The sequence below is a fragment of the Manis pentadactyla genome (assembly GCF_030020395.1).
Source record: "Manis pentadactyla isolate mManPen7 chromosome 15 unlocalized genomic scaffold, mManPen7.hap1 SUPER_15_unloc_1, whole genome shotgun sequence".
NCBI lineage: Eukaryota > Metazoa > Chordata > Mammalia > Pholidota > Manidae > Manis > Manis pentadactyla.
Window position 1 is genome coordinate 1,079,815 of NW_026644588.1, and position 15,057 is coordinate 1,094,871.

Genomic DNA, 15,057 nt, shown 5'->3' on the forward strand with positions numbered 1-15,057 from the left:
CAGGAACAATAGGAACATCCATTTGCCATAGGGCATTAGGATGTGTTCCCCTGGGAACTGTTCCAACTTGTGAGAATTAATTTGAGAACAGATTGGCCAAGAATTCAAGCTATTTTGAGCTTCAGATTCAGAGATCGAAAAACGTCTCTGTAAGTTAAAGGAGGGAGCGTGAGTCAGGTCGTGATAGCGTTGAGCTGCTGAGTAATTAACTAAAGAAACAAGCCTGTCTACTTTATCATTACAGTATGATAAAGGACCTGGTAAATTAGAATGTGATCATGTATGAGTGATGAAAAAGGATGTAGACGTTGATGGATACATGCCTGTAATTGAGAAAATAAAGTGTTAGTAGGAGACTGTACGGTGCCCAATGTCACGGCTTCTAATAGAGGAACGGAAAGGCAGCAGAAGCGGAGCCAGTGACAGTGTTAAGAGGACCTGGAAAATCTCGCAGAGCTTCCAATACAGCAAAGAACTCATTTTGCTGGGCACAAGTGAAAGACGTTTGAAGGTTTTCACAAACCAGAACAAGTTGTATAGGCTGCTTTAAAAGATTTTGTACCATCTGTAAAGCAGGTAACAGTACTTAATAATGGATTAGGAGAAGTGTTTTGAGGAAGGATCCATTGATGACGCTGAAACAAGGAAAATAATTTATTCTTAGGGTAATGACAGTCAATATTTCCTAAAAAGTCAGAAAGTGCAATTTGCCAATGAGTATTTTTTTGAAATGTTTGCATAATATTTTGTTTAGGTAATGGAAGAATAATGGAGTGAGGGTCTTGACCAGTCATCTGTCTTAGTCTCTGTCGTCCTTTCAGGATAATGGAGGCTACTTTGTCAATGTAAGGTTGTAAGGGGGGTTTAGTTTGATACTGCAAAAACATCCATTTTAACCAACCGTCACATTGACAGAGCAATCCTGTGGGAGAATGGGGAGTAAATGAATAAGAGTAAGGGTTTGTATAAGTCAATTTTTGATAATCGAGCCTTTTGAGTGTGTTGTTCTATCCACTTGAGTTCTTCCTCAGCTTTTGAGGTTAAGTCTCTAGGACTACTAAGATCTGGGGGTCCTTTTAAGGAATTGAAAAGATGTTGTTATTTATAAGTAGGAATTCCTAATAATGGTCAGATACAATTGATATCTCCTAAGAGCTTTTGATAATCATTTAAAGTTTTAAGATGATCTCTCCTTATTTGAATTTTTTGAGGGATTATTGAATTTTCCTGAATTTTATTCCCCAAATAATTCATTGGGTATTGTATTTGTATTCTATCTGGGATTATTTGTAATCGCCATTGTTTTAATCCAGTTTGTTTCACTCAGAATAGTGTTGAGAGATAAATGTTTAGGTAGGACTATGAGAATATCATCCATATAATGAATGATATAAGCTGATGCCATTTATCCCGTATAGGCTGAAGAGCCCTGTTTAATTTTACTAAATGGTAAGGCAGGCTTTCCAGCTGCTTGTATTTTTCCCTAGGCTTTTAGGCAACACAGACGTACTTGTGCTACTGCCGTGTCATCGTACCCAGCTTGTCTTTCTATCTGCAGCCAGTCTCCTTGTCCTGCTGGTTGTTCAGCAGTAGTAAGAACTGTAGGATCGGCATGCTGATTTCTCCAAGCCTGTGCTCATACCACCACGTTTTTTTTTTTTTTTTTTTTTTTACCACCACGTTTTAAATTGTAAAAATTCAGAAGAGTCTAGGCAAGTACGAGCCAATAAATCCCAATCGTGAGGAATCATCCTTTCCTGTTCTGCCAACCCCAAGAGAACCACAACATATGGAGAATTAGTACCCTAAGAGGAAACAGCCTGTTTAAAGTCTTTCAATGTCTTGTAAGGAATAGCTGTATAAAGTGCTTTGACCCCTCCTGGCGGAAAGTCAGGATCCTCACCTGGCCCAAAAGGAGTTAAATAACTGGTGCTACTAAGGGTGTCAGATAAGCATCTATATTACCCTCCCACTTGGCTTTACCAACTCCTGCTGCATGAGGAACGAATAAAAATATCATCGTCCGTCTATGAAGAAGAGGAAGAGGAGGATGAGGAGTTAGACGAATGTGGGGATGAAGATCGCTTACTTGATTTCACCACATCATCCAAGAGTTCTCTCACACTCGTGTGTGTCTGACTTGGTTTCAGACGGGGGGGACGTTTGCAAAGGATGCAAGGCGAGTGATCAGATCACATAAACACCAGACAGGCACAGGGATAACATCCCCTTCTGTGAGCCTTTTTAAAGTCTCTTAATACATTATCCCAATCAGCTTGTCTAAGGGTCCCCTGTGGTGGAAACTAGTAACAATATTTTCTAATATATTTATGAAGTTGAGCAAAGTCCTTTTTAGAAGTTTTCACTCCTGATGCTTTTAGGAGGGCACGGAGTAATTTTAAACAATTCTCCAGTTTAGCTGCTTCAGTTTCATTTTGGCCCATTATAGGGTCCCTGACGTCTCAATCCTGCCCCTACGCATTTTCTTGGGAGCCTTAAGGGATCCACGATCGTTGGAGCTTTCCCCGCTGTGCGCTTTAAGGGTTGTCGGGTGCGGAGCGTCCCCACTCTGAGTTTCAACTGTCCCCGCTCTGAGTTTCAACAGACCCTGTTTGGCCGCCAGTTGTTGGTCCCTCCCTGCTTCTGACCCACAGATAAGGGAGGAGATGTAATGAGTTATTGAAGACGTGAAAGGACCAGAAAGGGGACTGAAGGCGTAACAGCACAAGAGTGGTGCTGAGAGGGCACCTCTGATATTTATTGATCAAATGGTTGTTAACATTGATGAAGTTCTGTATAGGGAACTCAATGCACAATCATCAAATCCAACTCTCAACAGTCTCCAATCTTCTGAAGCATAGCGAACAAGTTTTTACATATGGAACAATGCAAGGGTAGTCATATCACAGAAACTGTTTCTGTTTTGACCACGAATCATGAACTATAAAAAATCAAGTCAGATATAAATATTCATATGACTTTTATACTTTATATGTAAATCCCACACGGATGGCTTCTCACAGGTTTTTCCCCAACAGTTACACTTAATCCGGAAAGAACAAATTCTCTTTGAGTATCTAAGGCCTTTCCCAGTGTGAATTTTTGGTGTTGACAGGTCAGATTTGCAGTTCAAGGATTTCCCACATTTACTGCAAGTGAGCTCTCCTGTGTTGAAGGAGGGCAGAACTCTGGGTAAAGGATTTACCACATTCATTGCATTGATAAGGCCTTTCTCCATTGTGAACTGCCCTGTGTCGAATGAGGCAGGCTTTGTAGCTAAATGATTTCCCACATGCACCACACTCATAAGTCCTTGCTCCACTGTGAATTCTTTGGTGTTGAACAAGGACAGAGTTCTCAGTGAAAGAGTTGCCACATTCAAAACACTTACAAAGCCTTTCTCCAGTATGAAGTGTCCTGTGTCGAATGAGGGAGGCTTTGTAGCTAAAGAATTTTCCACATTCACCACACTCATAAGGCCTTTCTCCAGTGTGAACTCTCCTGTGTTGAGTGAGGCAGTTTTTGCGGCTAAAGAATTTCCCACATTCACCACACTCATAAGGCCTTTCTCCAGTGTGAACTCTCCTGTGTTCAGTGAGGAAGGATTTGCGCCTAAAGAATTTTCCACATTCACCACACTCATAAGGTCTTTCTAAAGTGTGAACTGTCCTGTGTCGAATGAGGGAGGTTTTGTACCTAAAGAATTTCCCACATTCACCACACTCATAAGGCCTTTCTCCAGAGTGAACTCTCCTGTGTTGAGTGAGGCAGGTTTTGAGGCTGAAGAATTTCCCACATTCACCACACTCGTAAGGCCTTTCCCCAGTGTGAACTCTCCTGTGTTGAATGAGAGACTTTTTCTGATGGAAGAATTTCCCACATTCACCACACTCATAAGGGCTTTCTCCAGTGTGAACTTCCTGGTGGTGAATAAGTTTGTATTTGCAGTGGAAGGCTTTTTCACAGTTGCTACATTCATCGAGACCATCTCCAGTGCAGACCCACTGGTGATGAAGTGTGTGAGGGTTCCTAAATACTTTCCTGCATTCAACCCACTTGTTACAACTTTTCCCACTGTTAAAGGACTTCCTATGCTTGATGCTACCATGTGGCTTCTCACCATTGGGAGTGGCCTGGTGCTGCAGAAGGCCTGATAGAGCTGAAAAGTCCTTTGCACACTCCACACAAGTGAAGGGCTTCCCCGACACATGGAATCTGCAGCTTGTCACAAGTGAGGCCCTGTCCATGTGTACTTTGAAGATTTTCTCTCCACTGTCACACTTTTGGTACTGGCAAAGGTTTGCACTGAACCATAAGCCTCTATGTGTCCCACCCAAGTATTGTTTCTGTCCAGGATATGTTGCTTGGAGCTCAGTCAGGTGTAAAATATCTTTCAAGACTGGGACACACTTCTCACAAGGATGGGTCTTCTCAGTCAATGGACCTGCCATGGAAGTCCTGGCATCTTCTACAGGAACACTCTGCTCAGAAGCTACCTCATCCTTTGCTCCACACCAACAATCTGAAGGCAGAGAAATGCTAATACGGTAAAGGTTAACACCAGTGGGAGGGAGAAGTCAACAAAAATGTGTGCCATACACATACATTTAAATCAAAGAACGAATCCATGGGAATGTTTTCATGGGCAGCAATCTGAAGGGAGGGCCGCTTTGCAGTAGAGGGCCTCTACAGATCACAGAATAAGGGAGACCTTCTGGGATACAGGGCACACAAATATGGGTGTCACACAGGGAGCAAAGGCAGGATGACTGACTCACTGCCTAACAACAGCCTTCAGCAGGGACCTTGTCAGCCAGGGACATGGCCATGCTATGCAGAAAGATGGCTGTGTCCAGGCACAGGGAAATACACTCTGAACTAAGTACATGGTGTTCAAGGACTACTTAAAAACATGTGTATACAACACTGTGTGTGTGGATCACTGTGGGAGAACTGCAGACTGTACAGTAGACTGGATAAGTGATACACAGAGGTCAGAAGCGTGGGGACGGGCAGGGACTGGAAGTCACAGTTCAAAGGACAAATTATGAAAATGTCAATTATGCACAAGAAAGTGATGTGGCCAGTGGCACTTGCACCAAAACACTGGTGGACACATGGCAGGGTCCTGGCATGATGTGAACACAGCTATGATGTCATGCCCTCCCTCAGCTGGCACGCACCAGGTCCAGGCCTCCTGACACCATCTTGGCATGTCCACCCTGTGAAGTAACCAGGGCTCGCCCTGCACCTCCAGCTGTGTGACTACATGGGACCTGAATGAAGCAAGTCCTCAGGGAAAGACAACACAGGTGAGTGGCCAGCACAGACCCAGAGCAACTCTGGAATCAGCAGAGCACAGAAAGGAAAGACCCATTACAGTAAAATCTCAAAGAGCAGTCTTTCAAGAAAAGCCCACAGTGACCAGGACATTGCTTGCAATTCCTAACACATTCATTCAGGAGGAAATCCTTTAAGTTCTCATCCCAATAAAAATTTTTTTTAACTCTCTACAGTGATGAATGTTAACGATTTACTGTGGTGAGCATTGTGCAATATATACAAATATGGAATCGCTATGTTGTACACCTGAAACTAATACGATGTTATATGTCTCAATTAAAGGACAACTTAAAAAAAAAAAAAGGAGGCAGAACATGGGGCACAAGGTTCCAGGGATCTGGACAGTCACCTTGCCAGGGAGAAGGCAAGCTAGGGGACATCCATTAGGCTGCCTGCCAGACTTGGGACTCCCAGATCCTCGGCTGTGCAACTTGCAGGTGGTAGGACTGTTTGAGGGGTGCACAAGGCTTTGTGCTGGCACCCTTAGCACATATTCCAAGGGAGTGGCAGAAGTCAGCACAGACCATGGTCTGCCTGTGGAAAGGACAGAGCTGCCTCTGAGATGGGGAGGGACCAGTTAAGGAGACTGGGAGGAATATGAAGGCCTTACCCAGGGACGTTGTAAGTGCAAAGATCTCCAGCATCACGTCATGGTATAGGATCTGCTGTGTATCATCAAGGAGCCCCCACTCCTCCTGGGAGAAGTAAATGGCCACGTCCTCAAAGGTCACAGAGCCCTGCGATAATGGGGACAGTTCACTCCATGATCAACTTTTCTCCTAGGACCCCACGTTCACCCACTCATTCATTTGTAGTCTGCTCACCCTTCTTCTCATTTCCCCATCTCAGAGGAGACATTAGGACCTGGCACCACTGATAAGCACTCTCCTTCTAGGCCCTTTCATTCCCATGTCATGTCCAACTACAGCAACAACAGTCAGGCAGGCAGGCAGCACTGAAGCTCTGGGCCCGGCCTGCAGGGACATACTCCCTCTGGCCAGGCAGTCCTACAGTCTCCCACGCCATGCCTCTCAGAAAGAGCCAATGGAGCGGGCTCACACTTCATCCTTATATCCTTAATGCCAGAGTACTGAGGCAACCAGTTCACATCTCCCGGCCTGGACATCACTCTACCAATGTCTGTCTCATGGTTACTGCCTCTTCCCTGCCCTGCACCAAAGGCACTGCCCTGTCCCTCCTACGTCAAACAGGACCTGGTAGCACCCCAGATCGCCAATGGTCCACCTGGCTGTGGCAGTGCAGTGTCCTGCTCTAAAGGCTTCCTGCCATGGCTCTATTACTCGCCTCGACGTAAGGCCCCCAGAACCCCTTGTGGATCTCTTACACCCAAGACCTTTTCCCATTTACTGCACTTGACTTCTCACCAGTCCCAGCCTTCCTCTCTTCCTCACTCTCATTCCAAAAGCCAGTCCCAGAGGCTTTGCAGCCCAGGTTCAGTTCTCCAGATGCCCATTTGTGCTTCTTAACTAACCCTCCTGCCTGACTCAAATTCGTGACACAACAAAATTCTGCTGAGCCCCCACCATCTCCCCCAGCCACGAATAAGCAGGATAACTGACCTGTGATCTTGCCTCAATTACTCCTATATAAACCTCTACCTCTGTGTCAGCAGTGCGCAATGCTCAGAAGCCTCAGCCACCTGCCAGATCACCCTCTCTTCCACGCAGTTCCCAGTGCCCCTTCTCTCCTCTGTCTGTCATGTCTATCACCTCCACCAGATGCGCAAGCATGAGACCCAACCTTCAGACTTCCTGGTCTGCTATGAACATCATCAGGATTATTCCAGTAAACGTGACCCACAGTGCTGTGGATTGAATGTATGCATCCCCCTAAAATGCCTACTTTGAAGCCCTACTTCCTAGTACGAAGTTATTTGGAGGTGGGGCCTCTGGGAGGTACTGAGGTTTAGATTAGGTCATAAGGGTGTGACCCTTAGGAGCAAAGGAAGACATCTTCTGCTCATTCCACTGTGCTGGACCAAGGAGAGGCTGTGTGAGGCTAAGGTGAGGAGGCAGACATCTGTAAGACAGGAAGCGAGCCCCTCACCGGGAAACACATCTCCCAGTGCTTTGATCTTGGACTTCCCAGGAATTTTGCTTAGGTGGCCTGAGCTTGGACACACCGCTCCACCCTGGTCCGCATACTATCCTCCAATTTTTCATACCTGTGTGGCCAGCTACCCACTCTACTAATTTGTTCCTCAAAACATCTCACACACTCAACACAGTGAAATCATCACTAATATCCTGAGCAAAAATTAATTGTACTACAGGCTTCCACGTCCCAGCTGATGGAGCTTCCATCCGTCCAGTCATTGAACTTTTCCAAAAACCTTAGTCATCCCTGACGTCTCTCTTACCTTCTGAATGAGAAAATACAAGATCTACTAAGACAGAAAAAAAAAGAATGATACAGAATTCAACCTTTTCTCCGACTTCCAATCCCCCCAACTGGCCCAGAGCATCCACACCCACTGGACTGCCGCAGTAGCCTCCTCCCTGGTCTTCCTGCCATTCTCCTCATACCTGCTGTCCGCTGTCCATGCTGCAGCCACAGGAAGCCTGGGAAGAGCTGGGTCAGATCACCTCCCTCCTCTGCTCCAAAGCATTCCCGAGACCAGCAGAACACACACCAAGCTCTCAGGGAGCCACCCCAGTAACGAGTCCTGCCCCATGGTTCTGTGCTCATATGAGAAAGGAAGGGAAGGTTCCTTCGAACCGGCTCAGTCTCCCCCACAAGCACCTGCACACAGGCATGTGTACCTGGGGCATCCTTCCCCCACACCTCATTCCGCTGGCTGTCAGCAAGAGGGACCACTCTATAAAACTCCTACCCTGTCTGAGGACCTTGAGATTAGGATCTGCTCAGGGTCCCCAGGCCCAAGGCCTGGAAGGATAAGAGTCCCAGGACACCACAATTACAGAGTTCAAGAGCAGGATCAGGACCAGTAAGTTCTGGAATACGCTGCAGGGTCCGTAAGTGCCGCTGTACTGGTAATAATCTGTGTGAAGAGGGAAGTTCTGAGAGACGGGTGACCGTGAAACGCACCACGGGCTCCGGGCTTCCCTATTCCCTTGCCCACGCCCGGAGCCGGGCTCACCTTGGATGTCTGCATTATCTCCGCGTCTCGGTCCTCAGTGCTGACTTTTATTAGCTGTGTGTCACTGTACAAGGACTAAATACCCCTGCGCCTCTTATTATTTCCCCTTCCAGTCTGTTCCTCTGTGCGGCTTTTGATAAACCTTCAGAAGACTAGGTCAGCTGGGGCCTTTTCTGTTCACCACTCTCAGTGGCTCCCAGCCGCCTTAAGAGGCTAGCCTGCCATTCCAGGCGCCACTCCCTCTCAGTTCTCTGTCCCCTAAATACGCATGACTGATCCCAGATTTCTCGAGTTCCCCCGCCCGTAACCGGCCCCACGCGCCGTCACACCCGCGTTCACAACAGGGGCCCCGCCCACGCGCGCCTTTCGTACAGGGCCTGGGGCATGGGCGGCGGGTCGTGAGCAGGGCCCCGTACTCGTGGCCCGAGGGTGGGTGGGTGGGGAGGGAGGCCCGGGGACAGGCAGGTACCTGAGGCGGGTCCCTCGGTGCAGCCGCCGCCATCGGACTCTGTGGGAGCAGCTGTTCCGGGCGCAGAGCACAGGAGGCGACCTGGGCGCAGCACGCGCGATCCCGGTTCTGCAGCGGGGCTCGCGGGCTACGTCTCCGGGCTTCACACTCGACTCCCTGCGGCGGGGACGGCGCCTCTTCTCGCACCTTCTCAAGCCGGACCCGGAGGTAGAGCGTCAGTCACCCAGCGCACAGACCCAGACGCAGCCGAAACGACCCCTCCGGGGAGGACGCAGGAAAACCCTGTTCTGGCGCTAGGCGTGCCCCAGACGTTCCCATTCCTGTGCTTTCATTGGCTCACCACGACGGCGCCCAGCGCAGGCCCCTCTGGGTAATGTAGTTCTAACCGTTCGACAAGCCTGGAAGCACTGCGACCCTCACCCGGTCCTGCAGGGTTAAAGGGCGCTGGAAGAGGTGCTGGGAGGCCGTGCTCCTATTCTCCAAGGCCAGGGGAATGACTTGGTTCCCCCTTAAGGCGGGAGTTCTCAGATTTCTGAGAAGTGTCTGCAGCTGGTGACCCAAGGTTTTAGAGACGTGATTTCAGACTTTGAAGTTTAGCAAGATTCCGGAGTCTAAACGTATTATTTCAGTTGCTGCCAATGATTATAGAGCCAAAAGCATATGTCATTCCGTGGAATCATTCAAATATAAAATGTGCCCACTCTCAGCTGGAACCTAATTATTATTTTCCTCTCTCTTCCAGTGTAGCCCGACACGTTAGAATCAGCTTTGTGAATTTCAGTATGTTAAGTAAAGAACAAAAGAATAAGACACCACACTGGGATAGGACAAAAACGATAGGTAAGGGATAGTAGACTGCTCTAAAGCAGGAAGACAAAAGCGGAGCTCTGTTCCTGGTTCCTGCCGGTATAGCCACTGATTGTGTCCAACTCAGTGAGGAACAACGGTTTATCTCTATAGTATTTCTTACTCCATAACCTTAGATACATTCCATTCCTTTGAGGAATCTGACAACTCTTTAAAAGAAGACCCATTAATCAAATGCCACGTTGGAATAGGACAGTGTCTATAGTGTTCGCCTGTGCAAAGTGTACCACTGCAACCGTGAAATAAAGGTTTGGAACAAAAAGATCTCAACCATTTGATGGGAAGTGATAATCATGGCAACTGAATTGCAGGGATAGATCATGTCTGTATTGGGGAGTTTGTATCTCAGAAAAACGTATGAAATGAAAATCAATGACAGCTGTTAAGAATGATTACATAGTAATTCAAAGATAGTGGCTGGAGAGCTCTAGGAAAACATAAGCATAAAAAAATAAGTTAAAAATTTCAGAGAAAATTGAACAGGACATTCTGGAGTCCAGGAAAAGGGGATTATGTAAGCAATGGCTATGGTGAAAATTTGGCCACTCAGGATTATATTCCATAAATTTGATATTTTTAAATTTATGAAAGCATTGAATAATGTTCGTAGGTGTAGTTAAAAAGGACTTTGTAAGGTAGATGTAACAGTAAAAAGAAATAAAATAGATGTGGATCTGTTTATTCAATTCTTTAATAAATATTCAATGAGCGGTGAGTTTCACTCACTACTGTAAGTGCATGAGACAAGTTAGGATATAAGAAAGACAAACCTATAAGTCTTAGAGTATTTAAGGAAAACAGTAAATAGGAAAGAAGTGCTAAATTCAACCTAGACTATAGTAGGTAAGACGGACAAGAAGCTGAGGACGCCTCCTAGAGCCCTAGAATGAAGGTAAGTCCGGGTCTTGGGAGAGAATGCAGCGGGTAGCCACCCTGCCCCAAGGGGTCCAGGACGCCTCCGTGCTGTCTATATTGTCCAGGCGGCTTCCTGCTGTCCCGTGATGCCCCAAGGCTGTCCCGGCAGGTGTGCGGCAAAGGGCCGGCACCGGGGCCCTCCAGGCTGGGGGCTCACGCCTGCAGCTTCACACGCACACGGGGACCCTTCGGCGGCACCGAGCCCTCGGGTAGCCGCGGGCCGTGTGTTGGACGCTGGCCGGGATGTGGTGGGCGCGAAGCTGGCCCCCGGGGCTCCCTGGGTCGCTGCGCCGCACGGGCTGAGTTCGTGCTGGCAACCCGGCGGGCCGTACCTCGAGGCGCCTTGGGTTCCGGGCGGGTCGCCCCTGGAGGCCGGGGGGAGAGGCGTGGCTCGGCGCCTCGCCGGGGAAGGGCACCGCGGGCTCGGGGGCAGTGGCTGGGGATTCAGCCTCGCGGCGCCGCCATGGAAGCCCTGTTGAGGTGCCGCGGCTCCCGGAACCCAGGGGCCTCCGTGTCCCGAGCACGCGCTGTCCACCATCACCCGCGGCCACGGATCTCAGAGGCTCTGCTGTCCCGAAGCCAGTTGGCTCGTGGAGGACAGGAACGATTCAGGGTCCCTCGGGAAAGGGGAGCAGTGGGACCCGGTGCTTTCGTCCCATCCCTAAATCGATTGTTCGATGGAAAAGCAAACCGAGGGCGCCCTGCTACCCCTCGGTGAGGCCTCGCTGGGGCGTCCACGGCCGGACCCGGCTCTTCAGGGAGGGGCGCCCCCCTGGCCGTTCGGGTTCTGGTACCGCCGCGCTGTGTCCCCTGCACGACCTGGAGCCCGTTCCAGGCGCCCCACACGTGCGCTCTCGTCCCTAGACCCGCCTCGCCCCGCCCTCGCACAGCTGCTCTCAGCCAACACCCTGGTGTCCCCGTGCAGACTTCGGAGGCTGCTTCCGTGCCCATATCCCACGACCTTTGGGGCCCACGCAGGGATTCCAGCCTCAGATTCAGCCCCGGGCTCTGAGTACGTGGAAGTGCAGAGTACAGCTGAACCCTCAAACCTGCTTTAAGGTAGAAACAAAAGCATTTAAAGCCGGGGAGACCCTTCCAGGAGGAGAATTTCTAGAGTTCAAGAAATTATCGTGTCAGGTGAATAAGAGGGGAGGGAGACCCCCAAATGATAGACTCTGGTCATACTACCCGGTCCCTCTGTTTCAAATAGCACGTGTCTGCTTCCTGCTGGAGATCAATTTTGCTATGTGCAGTCACTGACTGGAAGAAAGCCGGGTTCCCTGACCTCATCTGGGGGTTGGAAGAGAGTGAGGCGGGAAGATGTGGGCTGCAAGCCTGAGTGGGATGTGCAGTGGGGAAGAGGGGCCAGGGAGCTTCCGGAGACCCAGGGAGCTTCACAGAGGTGGTGGACGCAGAGAGCTCCCTTCGGTGTAGCAGGTGCCCGTCCCTGTTTGTCCGCTGATGCAAGGTCAGGGAAGACAGCAAGGGGGTCATGGGAAACAGCAGCCGGGAGTGACTCGAGATGTCAGCATCACTAGTCATCAGTGAAATTCAACTCAAAACCACAGTGAGATACCAACCCACATCTACCAGGATGACGTTTTCAAAATGGAAAATGACAGGTATTGCTGAGGATTTGGAGAAGGTGTAACCCTCATATGTTTTTATTGTGAATGTCAAACGCCCCAATGTGAAAGGCAGTGGAGCAGCATGGAACGGTTTAGCAGCTCCTGAAAACATTTACCACGGATATGTCATCTGAAGAAGCAACTCCATTCCTGGGCATAAATCCCCAATTGAAATCGGACTCAAGTGCACACTTGTACATGTTCAAAGCAGCATTAATCAGAACACCCAAAAATTGGAAACAGCCAAGTGTCTCTCAACAGATAAATAGAAAAACAGTATGTGGCATGCCCAATCACCGGACTGTTATTCAGCCATAAGAAGCAATAAGCTCTCACGTATATCACAGATGGATGGAACTTGAAACACTGTGCTAAGAGGTGCAAGCCAGACACAGAAGAATAGATGCGGTAGGGTCCCACTTGTAAGAAATAGCTAGAATCAGAGGAAGGGGCGGAAGATGGCGGCGTTAGTAGAACAGCGGAAATCTCCTCCCAAAACAACATATATCTATGAAAATATACCAAAGACAACCCTTCCTAGAATAAAGACCAGAGGACACAGGACAATATCCAGACCACATCCGCACCTGAGAGAACCCAGCGCCTCGCGAAGGGGGTAAGATACAAGCCCCGGCCCCGCGGGAGCCGAGCGCCCCTCCCCCCAGCTCCCGGCGGGAGAAGAGCAGGCAGAGCGGGAGGGAGACGGAGACCAGGACTGCCGAACACCCAGCCCCAGCCATCCGGGCCAGAGTGCAGGGCGCTCGATACTAGGAAAACAGGGCAGCAAGAACAGTGAGCAGGCACTGGAGGCTGGGCGACAGAGGACATAAGAAAAGCGCGCGACCATTTTTTTTTGCTTTTTTGCTGTTTTGTTTTGGCGAGCGCTTTTTGGGAGTTTTAAAGGGATAGGGACCCCAATACTAGGGAAACAGGGCAGAAAGACCGACCGGTGAGCAGAGGCCTGAGGCTGGCACCGGAGAATAAAGAAAAACGAACGACCACCTTTTTTTTTAATTAAAAACTTTTTTTTTTTTTAATTAAAAAAATTTTTTTTCTTTTTTTTTGGTGGGCGTTGTTTTGTTCTGGCGGGTGCTTTTTGGAAGTCTTAAAGGGGCAGGGCGGGTCACTTAACCCACAGGTAGGGAATCCGGGATCTCTGGGCACCCTAACCCCTGGGCTGCAGGGAGCAGGCAGGCCCCTTACGGAGATAAATAGCCTCCCAGCAGCTCCTGCTCCAACGCGACTCCACCATTTTGGAGTAGCTGCCCGAGCAAGGCCATGCCCACAGCAACAGCGGAGATTAACTCCATAGCAGCCAGGCAGGAAGCAGAAACCCTGTCTGCGCGCAGCTGCGCAGCACAAGCCACTAGAGGTCGCTGTTATCCCAGGAGAGGAGGGCCACAAACCAACAAGAAAGGAAGGCCTTCCAGCCGTCACTCGTCCCAGTTCTGCAGACGATTCCTATCACCATGAAAAGGCAAAGCTACAGGCAGACAAAGATCACAGAGACAACACCAGAGAAGGAGACAGACCTAACCAGTCTCCCTGAAAAAGAATTCAAAATAAGAATCATAAACATGCTGACAGAGATGCAGAGAAATACGCAAGAGAAATGGGATGAAGTCCGGAAGGAGATCAGAGATGCCAGAAAGGAGATCGCAGAAATGAAACAAACTCTGGAAGGGTTTATAAGCAGAATGGATAGAATGCAAGAGGCCATTGATGGAATTGAAATCAGAGAACAGGAACGCATAGAAGCTGACATAGAGAGAGACAAAAGGATCTCCAGGAATGAAACAATATTAAGAGAACTGTGTGACCAATCCAAAAGGAACAATATCCGTATTATAGGGGTCCCAGAAGAAGAAGAGAGAGGAAAAGAGATGGAAAGTATCTTAGAAGAAATAATTGCTGAAAACTTCCCCACACTGTGGGAGGAAGTAATTGAACAGACCACGGAAATAAACAGAACCCCCAACAGAAAGGATCCAAGAAGGACAACACCAAGACACATAATAATTAAAATGGCAAAGATCAAGGACAAGGAAAGAGTGTTAAAGGCAGCTAGAGAGAAAAAGGTCACCTATAAAGGGAAATCCAGCAGGCTAACGTCAGATTTCTCAACAGAAACCCTACAGGCCAGAAGAGAATGGCATGATATATTTAATACAATGAAACAGAAGGACCTTGAACCAAGGATACTGTATCCAGCACGACTATCATTCAAATATGACGGTGGGATTAAACAATTCCCAGACAAACAAAAGCTGAGGGAATTTGCTTTCCACAAACCACCTCTACAGAACATCTTACAGGGACTGCTCTAGATGGGAGCACTCCTAGAAACAGCACAGCACAAAACACCCAACATATGAAGAATCGAGGAGGAGGAACAAGAAGGGAGAGAAGAAAAGAATCTCCAGACAGTGTATATAACAGCTCAATAAGCGAGCTAAGTTAGGCAGTAAGATACTAAAGAGGCTAACCTTGAACCTTTGGAAACCACGAATTTAAAGCCTGCAATGGCAATAAGTACATATCTTTCAATAGTTACCCTAAATGTTAATGGGTTGAATGCACCAATCAAAAGACACAGAGTAACAAAATGGATAAAAAAGCAAGACCCATCTATATGCTGCTTACAAGAAACTCACCTCAAACCCAAAGACATGTACAGACTAAAAGTCAAGGGATGGAAAAACATATTTCAAGCA

The 15,057-nt window shown here is 48.4% G+C and overlaps 1 protein-coding gene across 1 annotated transcript; it reads right to left on the reverse strand.

The window, feature by feature from the left end:
- Nucleotides 1–2,963: 2,963 nt before the first annotated feature.
- Nucleotides 2,964–9,638, reverse strand: LOC130682258 (zinc finger protein 530-like). The gene is made up of 4 exons (XM_057496523.1): nucleotides 7,890–9,638; nucleotides 7,724–7,747; nucleotides 5,954–6,080; nucleotides 2,964–4,522 (listed from the first exon to the last, which is right to left on the reverse strand). The coding sequence occupies exons 1-4, from the start codon at nucleotides 7,905–7,907 to the stop codon at nucleotides 3,147–3,149; spliced, it is 1,545 nt and encodes a 514-aa protein (XP_057352506.1). The 5' UTR covers nucleotides 7,908–9,638; the 3' UTR covers nucleotides 2,964–3,146.
- Nucleotides 9,639–15,057: the final 5,419 nt, after the last annotated feature.